The 13,660-nt window shown below is 40.0% G+C and overlaps 1 protein-coding gene across 4 annotated transcripts in view; it reads right to left on the bottom strand.

Annotated features, from left to right (window-relative positions):
• Positions 1-470: 470 nt before the first annotated feature.
• The window catches only part of DYTN (dystrotelin), a 92,707-nt gene continuing 79,517 nt past the window's right edge, over positions 471-13,660 (bottom strand). Inside the window, exons 7-8 of one of the 4 annotated variants that reach the window (XM_056534208.1) lie at positions 9,309-9,753; positions 471-1,359 (exon numbers count right to left, since the gene is read on the bottom strand). In XM_056534208.1, coding sequence (XP_056390183.1) covers positions 1,256-1,359; positions 9,309-9,753 — 549 coding nt within the window. In that variant the 3' untranslated portion in view covers positions 471-1,255. The remainder of the gene's footprint in view (positions 1,360-9,308; positions 9,754-13,660) is intronic. The other 3 variants (XM_056534206.1, XM_056534205.1, XM_056534204.1) reach the window with 3 other exon arrangements.

Genomic DNA, 13,660 nt, shown 5'->3' on the forward strand with positions numbered 1-13,660 from the left:
TTAACCCCCTCTCCCCTCTGGGCCATTTCATTAACCCCCCTTCTCCCCCAGTGCCATTACATTATCCCCCTCTCTCTCCTCTGTGCCAATTCATTAACCACCCCCTCCACTCCTCCCCCCTCTGCCAATTCATTAACCCCCTCCCCTCCTCCCCCCTGTTCCAGTTAATTAAACACCCCCTCCCCTCTGTGCCAATTCATTAACTCCTTCTCCCCTCCTCCCAACTATGCCAATTCATTAACCCCCTCCCCTCCTCTCCCCCGCTGTGCCAATTTATTAACCCCCTTCTCCCCACTGTGCCAATTCATTAACCCCCCTTCCCCCCACTGTGCCAATTCATTAACCCCCCTCCCCTCTGTACCATTTAATTACCCCCCCTCCCCTCTGTACCATTTAATTACCCCCCCTCTCCCTCCGCTGCTGCCTCACCTTAACACACACTCACCAGGCCTGTGAATCCAGCAGGCTCAGGTGGTGCACTTTGTCCGCAGTGTGCACGCCTGCTCTCCTGCGACGGCCGCGACTGACGTGTGATGTCAGTGACGTCCTCCTGAGTGGGTCAGCGGAAGAATGTCGCAGAAGCCGCAGGAGAGAAGAACATCTGCATGATTAAGTCGGAGCAGGCTTAATTAAGGTGGCCTTGCTGACTATTGAGCAGTTTGGGCTGTGCCGTGGCCGCTTTACAACAATGAGCCGCGGGCTAGCTGCTTTGGGCCCCCAGGAATGACAGGGCCCAGGGCAGCTGCCCCTTTTGCCCCGCATTAAAGACAGCCCTGATCACAGCTCAGCTTTCATGCTGCCAGAGCTTGTTAAGATATGGAAGCTAAACTGTGATTGGTTGTTATGGGCAAAACCAGACAGCCTAGAACCATTTTCTACGTGTAAGAAAATGTTATCAATGAACAGCACACTGATCCTGGCTGAATGACAGACCATGTTCTCTCCAAAATTATTTGAATGCATTTAAAAAATATTATGGACACGTAGTTTTTATTAAAGACACTATAAGTTTACAGACAATGGGCAACCCAGGCCACACATGCAAGAGAAAATCCATGAATACATTTCTCTTCTATTAAATATTAGATTGGGCTTAGAACACATCTGTATTTCTGAACCAGCATGTAAGCACTCTACCACTAAAACGTGAGCCATAGCTTGCCCATATAATATGTAAGCATGTACAGTGCATGGATGGAAAGGAAAGACCAAATATTTCAAAAGTTACAAATGCTGGAGCATAAACATAACAATATCATCTTAATGTTGGCTCAATTATTTTGCTCAAAAGATTAGTGTAGCATCTGGAAACTTGCCCCGCAGCGTGCAGCAGTTCCTGTTTGATACCTGGTATTTGTCCTAGAAAAAAATAAAAATTACATAGACTGATTAACTTTTTTTTAATTCAAAATATGTCAACATCTATATATCATAACTATATATATATTTGCTAAGCAAAGAACCTACAAGTTGCCAGATTGTATGAACACATTTATACAACTAGTGGGGTTGTTTTAAAGCAGTACACACCCAAAAAAAAAAAAAAAAAATTACTAAATATGTGTCCAGAGGTACTACAGCAAAAATAACTTCTTCTTTATCCATAAGTGTCAGGTCGCAGGGGGTCCAACCGCAGGGACCCCCCACCATCTCCTGCACGGCCCTGGCTCTTTGAGAAGAGTGCATGCTGAGGGCGGCACACACTCCATTCATTTCAGTTTGGTTGTCTCAAGCTAAAAATGTAGCAGTACATTGCAGTATTAGAACATGATAATCTATTGAAAAATGTAGTTGAGGAAGTTATTAGTGTAGTAGTGAGTAAAACATGCACACTGCCAACTATTGTCCCCCTGTGAATTTGGTAAAAATAATTCAAATAGTACTTTTCTTTCTTTCACAGGTAACTATAAGTGCTTACATACACAATATATCACATGTTCTGTTATGACCAGGTCACCTACTTCTTATGTGACAGGTAAAACTTATAAAATAAAAAATTTCATAAATTGCAATACAAAACATGTGACATATGTGGGTGCTTGCAAATCCTGCAAGGTACAATATGTAGGATGTGCAACAAACCCATTGAAGAAGCGCACCAGATGGCCTATTTCAGACATTAAAAATGCCAATTTCACTAATCTACATTTTCCAGAGACTTCAGGGAAAGTCATGTAGGAGACATTACATGTATGACAGTAATGGGCATCTATGAGGAACACTGTGTAAATACACAGGGGGAGATGTATCAAGGCCTACTGTATATAGAGGAAAAGTCAAACAGTTGGCCAAAGCAACCAATCAGATAGCTTGGGGGGGTGGGGGGTGGAAGGGATTTGATGAAGCACAGTATCTGTAATATTAAATTGTATCTCATTTTGGAACAGGGGAACATCTTATCTGCCCAGAATTGAATCTACTGAACACTGAGTGACCCTCTCCCTATTGTATTCTACATATGACTATGATGATATGAAGAAGGTTGGGGGTAAGAAAAACACTGCACATTTGCATTAATATTTTTTTCAGGTGCCATTTATTGTTGGTATTAAACACGTCGGAGGGGAATGCCTCCCAAACCTACACAAAGAAGATCGGGTGGGAGCAATTCCCCCAAGTACTCTGTACTAACAGCATCAGGGAAAATTGGAAAGTACCCATAGCAACAGGCATACATCTCCATCTTCAAATCAGTTTAAACAAACAAATGCTATATCAGGATCACTGTTGCGTTATGCGCTCTGGCCACACATGCTGGCCGTGAGTGCATGGTCCCCTTACCTTCTGCTGCTGACGGGGCTGGGACTCGCATCGCGGGCTCTCTCTGGGTGTTTCTCCTGCCTCTGCCTCTCTGCTCAGGCGTGCATGTCCCATTCCCCGAGGGCACCGTAATCCACCTGTGGCTCATTTATAAATTCCTCCACCCTCCTCAGTTCCCTGCTGGATCTTTGTTGCCTTGTGCCTTTGAGAAAGCTTTCCTCTGTATTGCCTTGCAGTGTATCAGATTTCTTGGGACTTGACCTTGCTCCTCTGCCGCCTGTCCACTGAACTCCTGCTTCGCTTTGACTACGCTACTGTGCCGCCTGCCCATACCTTCTGCTATCCAGACTACGAGTTGCCTTATCCCTCCTGTGCTTTGTGTCTCCTCAGCCGCCTGTGTGGTCAAGCCATGCCAGGGGTAGCGACCTGGGTGCCGCCTGCCGCAGCAAGTCCTTCCCACTTTGCGGTGGGCTCTGGTGAAAACCAGCGGCACCTTAGACTCCACTCCCTGGTACAGTGCGAGTCATCTGACACACAGGTCAAGCAGATGCACATCCACCGGGGTTCCTGTCTTCAGAAACGTGAGTGTTACAATCACGTTATTCGGTGATACAAGAAGGAGACATAGGAGGAGAGTAGGAAGATCCTGGGGTCAACCCTCCTGTATTAGAAACCATATTAAAAGTGGTCCAGCAGTCTAATGGGGGAGGTAGAGAGGGGGCATGAAACTGATGTCAGGAAGAGATCTGCTGGGATGGCAGAATTGTTGGGGAAGGGGGAGTGGAGGGGGGACTCCCTGTGTGGAATTTTTTTTTCTTTTCTGATTTAAATGGCACTTAGGATTATTCTATGGAAAGTCCGTGGGATGGGAGGGAGACGTAAAAGACGGGCAGTTTTTGACCATGTTTTGACCAGTTTTTGACCTTCCTGCAGTGATAGCCCTGGTTGAAACTCATGTAAGGGCTGAAACAGAGCAATCACTGAATAGGAAGTGGTCAAAAATTGTATTACACTAAAAATTTTATAAATTCTCCTCAGGGGTGTCAATATATTTTCATAGGAGTCTTCCAAATTGATTTAATTGAAAAAGTAATTGAACAACGGGGTAGATATTTTTTGTATGCTAATATGCTGATATTGCCATTCTTTTATATTCCTCCTCCATTTCAGGTGGGTCCACTGAATTTGTTTCTGAAATTCTTAAAGGGGAAAGAGGATATTCCGATGTTTATTTGGGGCTATTTTAATAGTGTAATGTATAAGGAGAAAGATAGGAGGAATGTCGGGAGGAGTAAAGATCAGTTAAAATCACCTCAAACTCATTTGGCTAGATTATTGGGAAAACTAGGTTGGAAAGATATGTGGAGACAATTATATCTGACAATAGATGTGTTCTCCTGTTATTCAAATTCCCACCAATCTTCCTCTCGCATAGACCTGGGGTTCTGTAATGATAGCGATCTTCCAATGGTGAAATATATGTCATACCACCCAAGATTAATTTCTGACCACGGTTTAGTGGTAACTGAGATTGGTGGGGAGTTGTTGGGAAGTTCACTAACTTTCGAGTAAACCCCTATTGGTTGAGTATTATTGATAGGAGAAAATGTAATTGAAACCCAGCTTAAGGATTTTTTAGATATAAACCTTACATCAACATTGATACAAATAGTATGGGACTTCTTTAAAGCCTACATTCAAGGGTTACTGTTTTGGGAAATATCTTATATGAAGAAGGAATTTGGAGAATTTGAAAAAAAAATTGAAGGAGGAAGTTATGTAAGGGGAGAGGGAGTTTGCTAGGAATCCGGTACAAATAGAATATGATTGTTTCAAACAGTCACAAGATAATTTTACGAAATATTATTGCCCACATTATTGAATGTTTTTACTGAATCGTTTAAGGGTGGCAAACTCCCCCCATCTATGATGGAGGCAAATATTACCTTAATTCCTAAGAAAGTACAGTCTATAATAGAGCTCACTGCATTGAGACCAGTCTCATTATTAAACGTGGATGTGAAAATCTTAGCAAAAATTCTGAGACTTAGGTTGGTTGAGGTAACACCGACGCTGATTAACTGGGACCAATCCGATTTTATACCAGGTATGCAAATCCATGATAATATAGCAAAGGTTTTGGCCACTATGCAGATGGAAGGGGATTCCTCCCATTCCGCCCTGTCATTGGATGCAATGAAAGCCTTTGACAGGGTGGAATTGGAGTTTCTATGGAGAGTTATGGACCAGTTTGGGTTTGATGAAAGATTTATTAGATGGGTGAAATTGTTATACAGTGACCCCGTTGCTAGTATAATAATTAATGGAAGATTGACGGATCCTTTTCCACTTTCTAGGGGAACTAGACAATGCTGCCCCCTCTCCCTGCTCCTTTTTGTATTATTTATAGAACCACTGGCTGAGGCAGTTAGGAGGTTGGTAGATATAAAGGGATTCAGTATAAAGGGAGGGAATAACAAGATCCTTTTATATGCTGACGATATGATATTATTTCTAGATAAACCCAATGATGTGATACCAACTGTTATGGAAATTGTCAAGGAATTTGGAGAAATATCTGGAATGAAGGGGAATTATGAGAAATCCTTTCTATTGCCAGTAGTGGAAGAGACAAATAATAAATCAGGGGATAACATGTTTTAAAAAAGGTGAATCCTTAAAATACTTAGGGATAGAAATTACATCAATGGTAGTAATTACATCAATAGTAAAACATTCATGGACGCAAATATTAAACCTTTGAAGGAAAAAATCTAGAAAAAGTTAATATATGGTGTAAATTACCGTTATCGCAGGCAGATCGGGGGCAGCACTAAAAATTATCTTCTTATCGCAGACTTTGTATGTTATAAGGGCCCAACTCTTGGTTTACAGGTCTTGAAGCAATTCTTAATAGATTAATATGGGGATGAGGTCGAGTAAGAATAAAATACTCAGCTCTTACTCTTCCAGAAGGGAAAGGAGGACGGGCACTACCAAATTTTAGATTTTATCTCCTGGCGGCAAAAAGTACAGGATATAAAGCAAGGTACCAGGAATACTATCTCAGAACCTCTGATACATTTTTACCTCAGGGACTATAGAAATATTTTTTAAATTTTTGAGTCACAACCAAGGGAGCACTCTTCTAAATTTTTCTCACAATTTGAGATATACTATAAAGTTTGGAATGAAATAAAATGTATTTGTGGAATAAGACACAGTTTTGGATGCACAAAGATTTGGGGGAATTATAAATTTAGTGAATTTAATAGAGGTTTGGAAAAGCAATTTTGGGTTCAAAGGGGTATTGAATTTGTACATCAGTTTTATGATCAGAGGGATTCGAGACCCTTTGATTCACTGAGGGTAGAATATAATATTAGGGAAGGGAAGGAATTTTTCTACCTTCAATTAAAGGAAGCGGATGAATACACTAGGGATAGAGATAAATTCATTATAGGAACACAAACTTTTCACATATATTTTGCAATCACAGAGCACAATGAAGTCCCTGAGGAATGTTTACAAAGGTTTAATTCATGAAACATCTTCTATATTCCAAGATCAGATAAAAAATAAATGGGAAAGAGATATAGGTCCCCTGGAAGGTCCTACATGGGAGAAAGTTCTGAATAATGTTATGCTGGGGTCCTCGAATAAAAAATTCCAGTATTTACAGTTAAGGATTGTTTATAGACTATATTATTCCCCAATGTTTCTTGAGTCGATCAACTGTAAACAAGACTCCACGTGTCCAAAGTGTTCGGAAGATAAAGCAAATTTTACACATTTGCTATGGAGTTGTAAAAAGGTGAGAAGTTTTTGGGGGCATATAGAGGATTGTCTGGGGGAAAAGTTTAAGAAGAGAATAAGTTTGGGTGTTAGGTCAGCAATATTGAGAGATATGAATGATTTTGGGAGCTTGAAGGATCTCCTGTTGAAAGTAGTAACGCTAGCTAAATATTTTGAATTGGTTTGACCTAACCCCCCATATATTGAACAGTGGCTATGACTGGTGGAGATGATTAAAAGCTATGAAAGATTTAGAATAGGTAAATCAAAGAAAAAAGAGAGTTTGGAAGGGTATGGGGTAAATGGTAGTGTGTGCGATTACACAGTTATAAACAGGAACTATGGCCAGGAACTTCCCAACTGGTTATGTTTAAATAACTAATTGTTAATTTTTTATTATTTTTTTTGTCTCCACATAGTGAGGGGGGGGGGATATGTAATATGTATTATGTGAACCAATGTATACTGTATGAATATAAATATAAAAATAAAGGAAGAAAAAAAAAAGAGGACAGGCGACTCATGTAAATTTTTACTGTCTTGTTTTTGAGTCTGTAAGTACTGCCTTAATCCCTCTCCTCTCAGCTCTGACTACAGAGCAGTCCCTGTATTAAGTTTAACAACATCAAGAAGCTCGGCTGTTATAAACTATTGCAGGAGAAGGGGCATAAAGGCTCTTTATCCAGAATCACATATATGTTGGAGCCCTGGCTTTATAGCCTGATGGGTAAAGCTTATATGAAGCTCTGAAGTAAAGAGGAGCGAACTTGGCAATGAAGGAGTTAAGTTGCGCTATTCTAAAACAGGGAGCCTCCAGGTATTGGTAAAATACACCCTCCATCCCATTGTTGCCAAACTACAACCAGTCAAAGTCTGTCTGGGAATAATGGGAGTTGAAGTTTAGCAACACCTGAAGGCTCCCTGTTTGAGAAAACACTGCCAGAATGGCTGACATTATACATTTTTAACAAGCCTTTTTTTTAAAAAAGTGAACTGGCTCATACATATCACCATCGTTCCAGGCTATGATCTTCTCCTATAGCTCTGCCTCTAGTGACGTCATTACTAGCGATGAGGCTACAAAAGGCGGCAGCAGATATGAGGGTTGGTAAGTAGACTTCTGCTTCCCACATCAAAATGGCCATATACTTTATACCCCCCCGCCCCCTCCCCCAAGGAGTTAACTCATTCCTTGCTGAGCTTGTGCACAGTGCTCCGCCCAGGAATAATTTAAAGCATGGGCTGTACCCACGGCTGTCTAGCTGTCCCGAGCCGAACCTGGCAATTTTCAAAAGTTCAACGAGCCGCGGTCCCCAAAAAATCGTTCAACTCCATTCTGGAGCACAGTATAGTGTACTTCAAAGGAATCTAACTGCTTTTTTGAAAAGCAAATCTAGATCCCCCTGTGGCCTGATCTGACACTGTCAATAGATCAAGAAATAACCTGGGCTTATTCTTACACCAATCCAAAGAAACCTTCTTAAAAAGAAAGGTTCACAATCAAATCCTTAAAAAAAAATTTAAAAAAATTATAAAATAAATATATTTCAATGCATCTAAAAAATGTGAGCAACTTTGGACATAGTTTTAATTAGAAATATCCTGTTCATTTTCCCATAAATTCCTATGTGGATCCATATATTTCTATGGTAACAGACAACATATTTTGTGTCATTTACTCCAGCAGTTGTATTGTCATCCATATGTCCCCTACTTCTTGATAACCTGCCATATGTAGTTAGTAAGGGCCTTATTGCACAGCTCGACCCATGCTGTAAATGAGTGATGACCTTATTGATTGGCAGTTGTTTACAGAACTTATTATACAGCTTAAGCAATGTGTGGGGAGGGATGCATGAACAATCGCTGGATCGTTCATGCAGTCCTTTGCTGCCATCAGGTGTTGGCTGCACATCTTCCTGTGTAATTGGGGATGTGCAGCTGACGCCTGATGGCAGCAAAGTCAGATTATATTTTTTTGACAGGTTAATTCACTGCGATCAGCCCATGCTTGATTGTTCGCTGATCATTGACCCTATTGCACAGGGCGATATTGGCATTATTAGCTAGTATTCATACTAAGTAATTGGGCCCTAATAAACAAGTGAAAGTATTCTGGCAGTTTCTTTGTAGTCTTTAACCATGGAAACATATGAGCTATAGATACAAAATGATTAGTTAGATCATTGCAAAGTTGCTTCATTTTCATTTCAGTCATTGGAACAGTAAAAAAAATCCTAAAAAGCGAAGCCTACCCTTTATTCTCTCACAGGCTGAAATAAATGCTAATCATGAGTAATTGTAAAAGACATTACTATGAAGATTGTTTGCAATAATGAAAAAGATAACTGGGGAAAAAAAATCTAAAAAAAAATAAAAATGTGATAGTGCAACTATCCAAGTATGGACCCCAGTGGCATTTTTTATAGCAAGTCTATGCTGCTGTGAATAGATTGTGAAATGATGCTGCTGTCAGATCTCATAATAGGCATCTGGTTATGTTTATTAATATCAATGTGGGAAGCAAAGATAATTCAGCAGAAGTGGTCACATGCTGCTTTGTGCTTGTAATTACACCCAAATTATTTGATTTCTATGTATAAAACTGAAAAAGTTAAGTTCAATATGAAATATTTTAGACTAATCAAGAATTTATGCAAATTATCTGCCAACAAATACCTTAATTTTATGCTTTAGAATAAGGTAAAAAGAATAAAAAATCACTGAATGTTTCCTACAGAGTTGTATAATACCTGGTTTTATTTGAAGGGATAAAGCATACTTCAATTTTTCTATCATCTCCTGAAATTCTGCTTCTTCATTTCTCACCGTTATAACTTGAGATTCGGATACAGGTGGATTATCTGTTACATCTTCTATTTCAGAGTCACATTTATTAGGTGTTACTTTTTCAGGGCTGAAACAATAGCCACTTGCCATTCTTTGTCTTTCTTTGTGACTAGAGGCAGTCCTAATAGACTCACATAAATGTCTCATATGTGTCAGTGCCCTTCTGTTTTGTGCCTTGAGATGGTCATTTTCTCTCTGCAATGTGCACTGCGTTCTTTGGAAGTCCTTCTGCTTTGTGTTAACAGAGTCTCCCATTACAGTAGGATCCACTGCATTCCACTTGGAGCTGGAAAACCTTTTTGCTCTCACATTCAGTCCTCGCTTTAGTTTGCAGCACTGAATCATACCCTAAAGTAAAATATATAAAATATGATTAAAATGGATAAAAGTAAACATAAGACTCTTTAACGGCTATTATACTTTCCCTGCTACACTAATAGTGTTTTTTCTTATTGGAGATTTTTTGCCATCAAAAACATTCTGTGGATTCAGAGAGGCATCTGTCTTGTCTCAACCAATGTCTTTCAAAGAAAAAGGGGACAATACATTTTAAATTCTAGTGTATATCTGTTCATAAGAATGTCTTTCAGATAGTCAGACCCAGTACACATGGGTCAGAACATCTCCAAAAGAGTAGGTCATATGGGGGCATTCCTGCAACAGGGTCATGGATGACGAGAGCTCATTTATGCAGGGAGCCAAAGCCAGCTCATCTGGTCTGATAACACTTAATAGCTACTGTCAAAGTAGTATTTATAGCAAGGAACATCAAGGCATATGCCTAAATGAGTACTGCTGCCAGAGAAATGTCAGAATATCTGGCAGTAACAGGAAAGAAGGTGAGCAGAGGATTGCAGGAAAAGTGACACAGAGGAGGATGTTTGAGCAGGATGGCTGTGCAACTGCTCTGTCAGTAGTTCTTGTAACCTCTATAGATATCTGCTTTATCGACTTGCTAAAATAACTGCCCGCAGACCCTCCTCTGCTGTCTTACACAGCTCCAAGATGTAACCGAGCACTGTACTCGGCTATCTCCATTTGATTCTATAGACAATGAATGAAGCGTGTGCCCACCTACCACTTAATTCAGCAGGGAGAGTCAGGTCCCCGTTCTAGAGATCCTGGGGGGGTTCCTGAGGGAAGACCCCTTAAATTCAGAAACTTCTCACCTATCTTATACATTTTTTAAATGCTGGAATACCCCTTAACCCCTTAAGGACCAAGCCCATTTTCACCTTAAGGACCAGGCCAATTTTATTTTTGCGTTTTCGTTTTTTCCTCCTCGCCTTCTAAAATCCATAACTCTTTTATATTTCCATCTACAGACCCATATAAGGGCTTGTTTTTTGTGTGACCAATTGTACTTTGTAATGAAACCTCTCATTTTACCATAAAATGTATAGCAAACGCAAAAAAATATTTTTTAGGGAGGAAATTTAAATGAAAAACACAATTTTGCACATTTTGGAGGGTTTCGTTTTCATACTGTACATTTTACGGTAAAAATTATGTGTTCTTTATTCTGTGGGTCAATACAATTAAAATGATACCCATGGCTAGATACTTTTATTTTTTTGTACCGCTTAAACAAAATCTAAAACTTTTTGTACAAAATCAGTAATCCATACCACCTATAACTTTTTCATTTTTCTGTATATAGGGCGGTATTAGGGTTAATTTTTTGCGCCGTCATCTGTAAATTTGGAATAAAATGTGACAAAAAAGCAGCATTTTTTGATTTTTTTTTTTACGTTAACTCTGTTCACCATACGGGATCATTAACATTATATTTTGATAGTTTTGATATTTTGATAGTTTGGACATTTACCAAATATGTTTATTTAAAAAAAAAAAAAAAAAAAAACGCTTTTTGGGGGTAAAATGAGAAAAACAGACAATTTTCATTTTTATTGGGGGAGGGGATTTTTCACACTTTTTTTTACACTTTTCATGTCCCCCATAGGGGACTATCTATAGCAATCATTTGATTGCTAATACTGTCCAGTGCTATGCATAGGATATAGCACTGATCAGTATTATCGGCTATCTCCTGCTCTGGTCTGCTCGATCTCAGACCAGAGCGGGAGAAGTCGGGAGATGGACGGAGGCAGGTATGGGGTCCTCCGTCCGCCATTACAGATGATCGGATCGCCGCGGCAGCGTTGCGGGCGATCTGATCATCTATTATAACATGCGCATTGCCGCAGATGCCATGATCTGTACTGATCATGGCATCTGAGGGGTTAATGGTGGACATCTGCGCGATCGCGGATGTCGGCCATTACCAGCGGGTATGCTTGCGGTCATACACAGGACGTAAATGTATGTCCTGGTGTGCAAAGTAACGCCAAACCAGGACGTACATTTATGTACGTGGTCATTAAGGGGTTAAATGACATTAGCTGTATGTTATTAGACCAGAAAATTTGTATAGTCTACAACGCAAAATGCGTTGTCTTTTGCCAATACTAACATCATTTTACTGCAAATAAAAAACTCATGTTATATTACACCTGCCAGTGTATGTGATCACTGAACTAACTTCTTACAAGTACAAGGGAGAAGTCCTTGTCTGGTTTATGTAAATGTTCCTTTTGCTTGCCACTATTTGGAGATACCATACTAATTAGCCAGGAGAGCCACTTTAATAAGTACAGCATATCAAGAAAAGGATCCTATGGTTGTTACGTGCACAATGCATTATGGTGAAAATGTGAGTGGCGTCCACAACACTGCTCATTTGGGATATTTTCTCCCACTTTTAAATATTTCTTTTATTCTCATTGTACGCATTGGCTGTGAAGTGGAACTTCAGGACCTATTGGATATTGGTTCCCGTCCAAATCGATTATTATTTGATGCATGCATCGAAGTAAGTGAATAACACACTGACACGTTCAGTACAGAAATTCTTCCTTCCTTTTATTACAGCATTTCACAGGGGTTTATATAGACTTCAGAAGTAACATAAATTACCACCCACATTATTGATTAATTATTAGTGACGTGTGTGTTTAAGATACATGTACATAGTTTTTTTTGTCATGTGCAAGCTTGACTTGTTTTGCTTCTAAGCGCTAAGCAATTATTAACCTTGTTCTTCTCCCCAAATATCCAAATGTCATTTTGACATTACTTTATCTCTCTGCAAACAGTTCAATCTTGATTGCAAGGCTACACTGGGGGGGCTTATGATTTCTTTCAGGTCAGCTAATATTGAGCAAAAGAACTAAGCTGATGTAAAATATGACATTTTATACCAATAAAAAAATAAATAAATATATATATATATATATATATATATGTTTATGTATCTTAAATCTATTACAGCTGTATGTTTGATTTGCTGTCCTGCTGCAGAATAAAAATTTGGAGCCAAGTAAATGGAAGGCGTCTTACGATACTTCCACACAAACCTAAAACTTTTTCACATCACTGCATATACTGTGTGCATGAAACTCTTGCTACAGTTACTGTTTCAGACCCCTTCCTATTTTCACATTTTTGTTATGTTGAGGCTTTGTACTTAAAAAAACATTTCCCCTATTATACTGCACTATCCTATAATGGCAAAATGAAAACAGAATATTAGAATCTTTGGGAAAAGGAAAAACTAATATTTTGCATGGACTTAAGCAGGGGTGTTGCTGGGGTGGGAATAAGGGGGCTGTTCTTTTCTTTTGAGTTATTGCCACTGCTGTGTAAAATAGATGAGGGATCTGGAGAAGGATATGGACAGAGGTGTCTGGAGTAGGAAGCGTACATAGGGGTCTGGAGAAGGATAAAGACAAATGGGTCTAAAGCAGGAGGAGGCAGACAGAGAAGTCTGGAGGAGGAGGCGGACAGAGGGGTCTGGATGAGGAGGCGGACAGAGGAGTCTGGAGAAGGAGACAGACAGATGGGTACGGAGGAAGAGGCGGACAGAGAGGTCTGGAGGAGGAGGTGGACAGAGGGGTCTAGAGGAGACGGACAGAGGGGTCTAGAGGAGGACGAGGCAAAACAGAGGAGTCTGGAGGAGAAGACAGACAGAGAGGCCTGGAGGAGAAGAACAGAGGTGTCTGGTGGAGAACAGAGGGGTCTGAAGGAGGACAGTGCAGGGGTGGGATACAGCCGAACTGAGAAGAAACAGTATGTGACAGTACTATTATTACAGGTACAGTGTGTGACAGGGGGCACAGTTTATGACAGGTTATATTCAGGGAGCACAGTTTACGGCATGGTTATATTCAGATGGAACAGTGTATGGCAATGTTTT

The sequence above is a fragment of the Hyla sarda genome, chromosome 8 (genome assembly GCF_029499605.1).
Source record: "Hyla sarda isolate aHylSar1 chromosome 8, aHylSar1.hap1, whole genome shotgun sequence".
Taxonomy (NCBI): Eukaryota; Metazoa; Chordata; class Amphibia; order Anura; family Hylidae; genus Hyla; species Hyla sarda.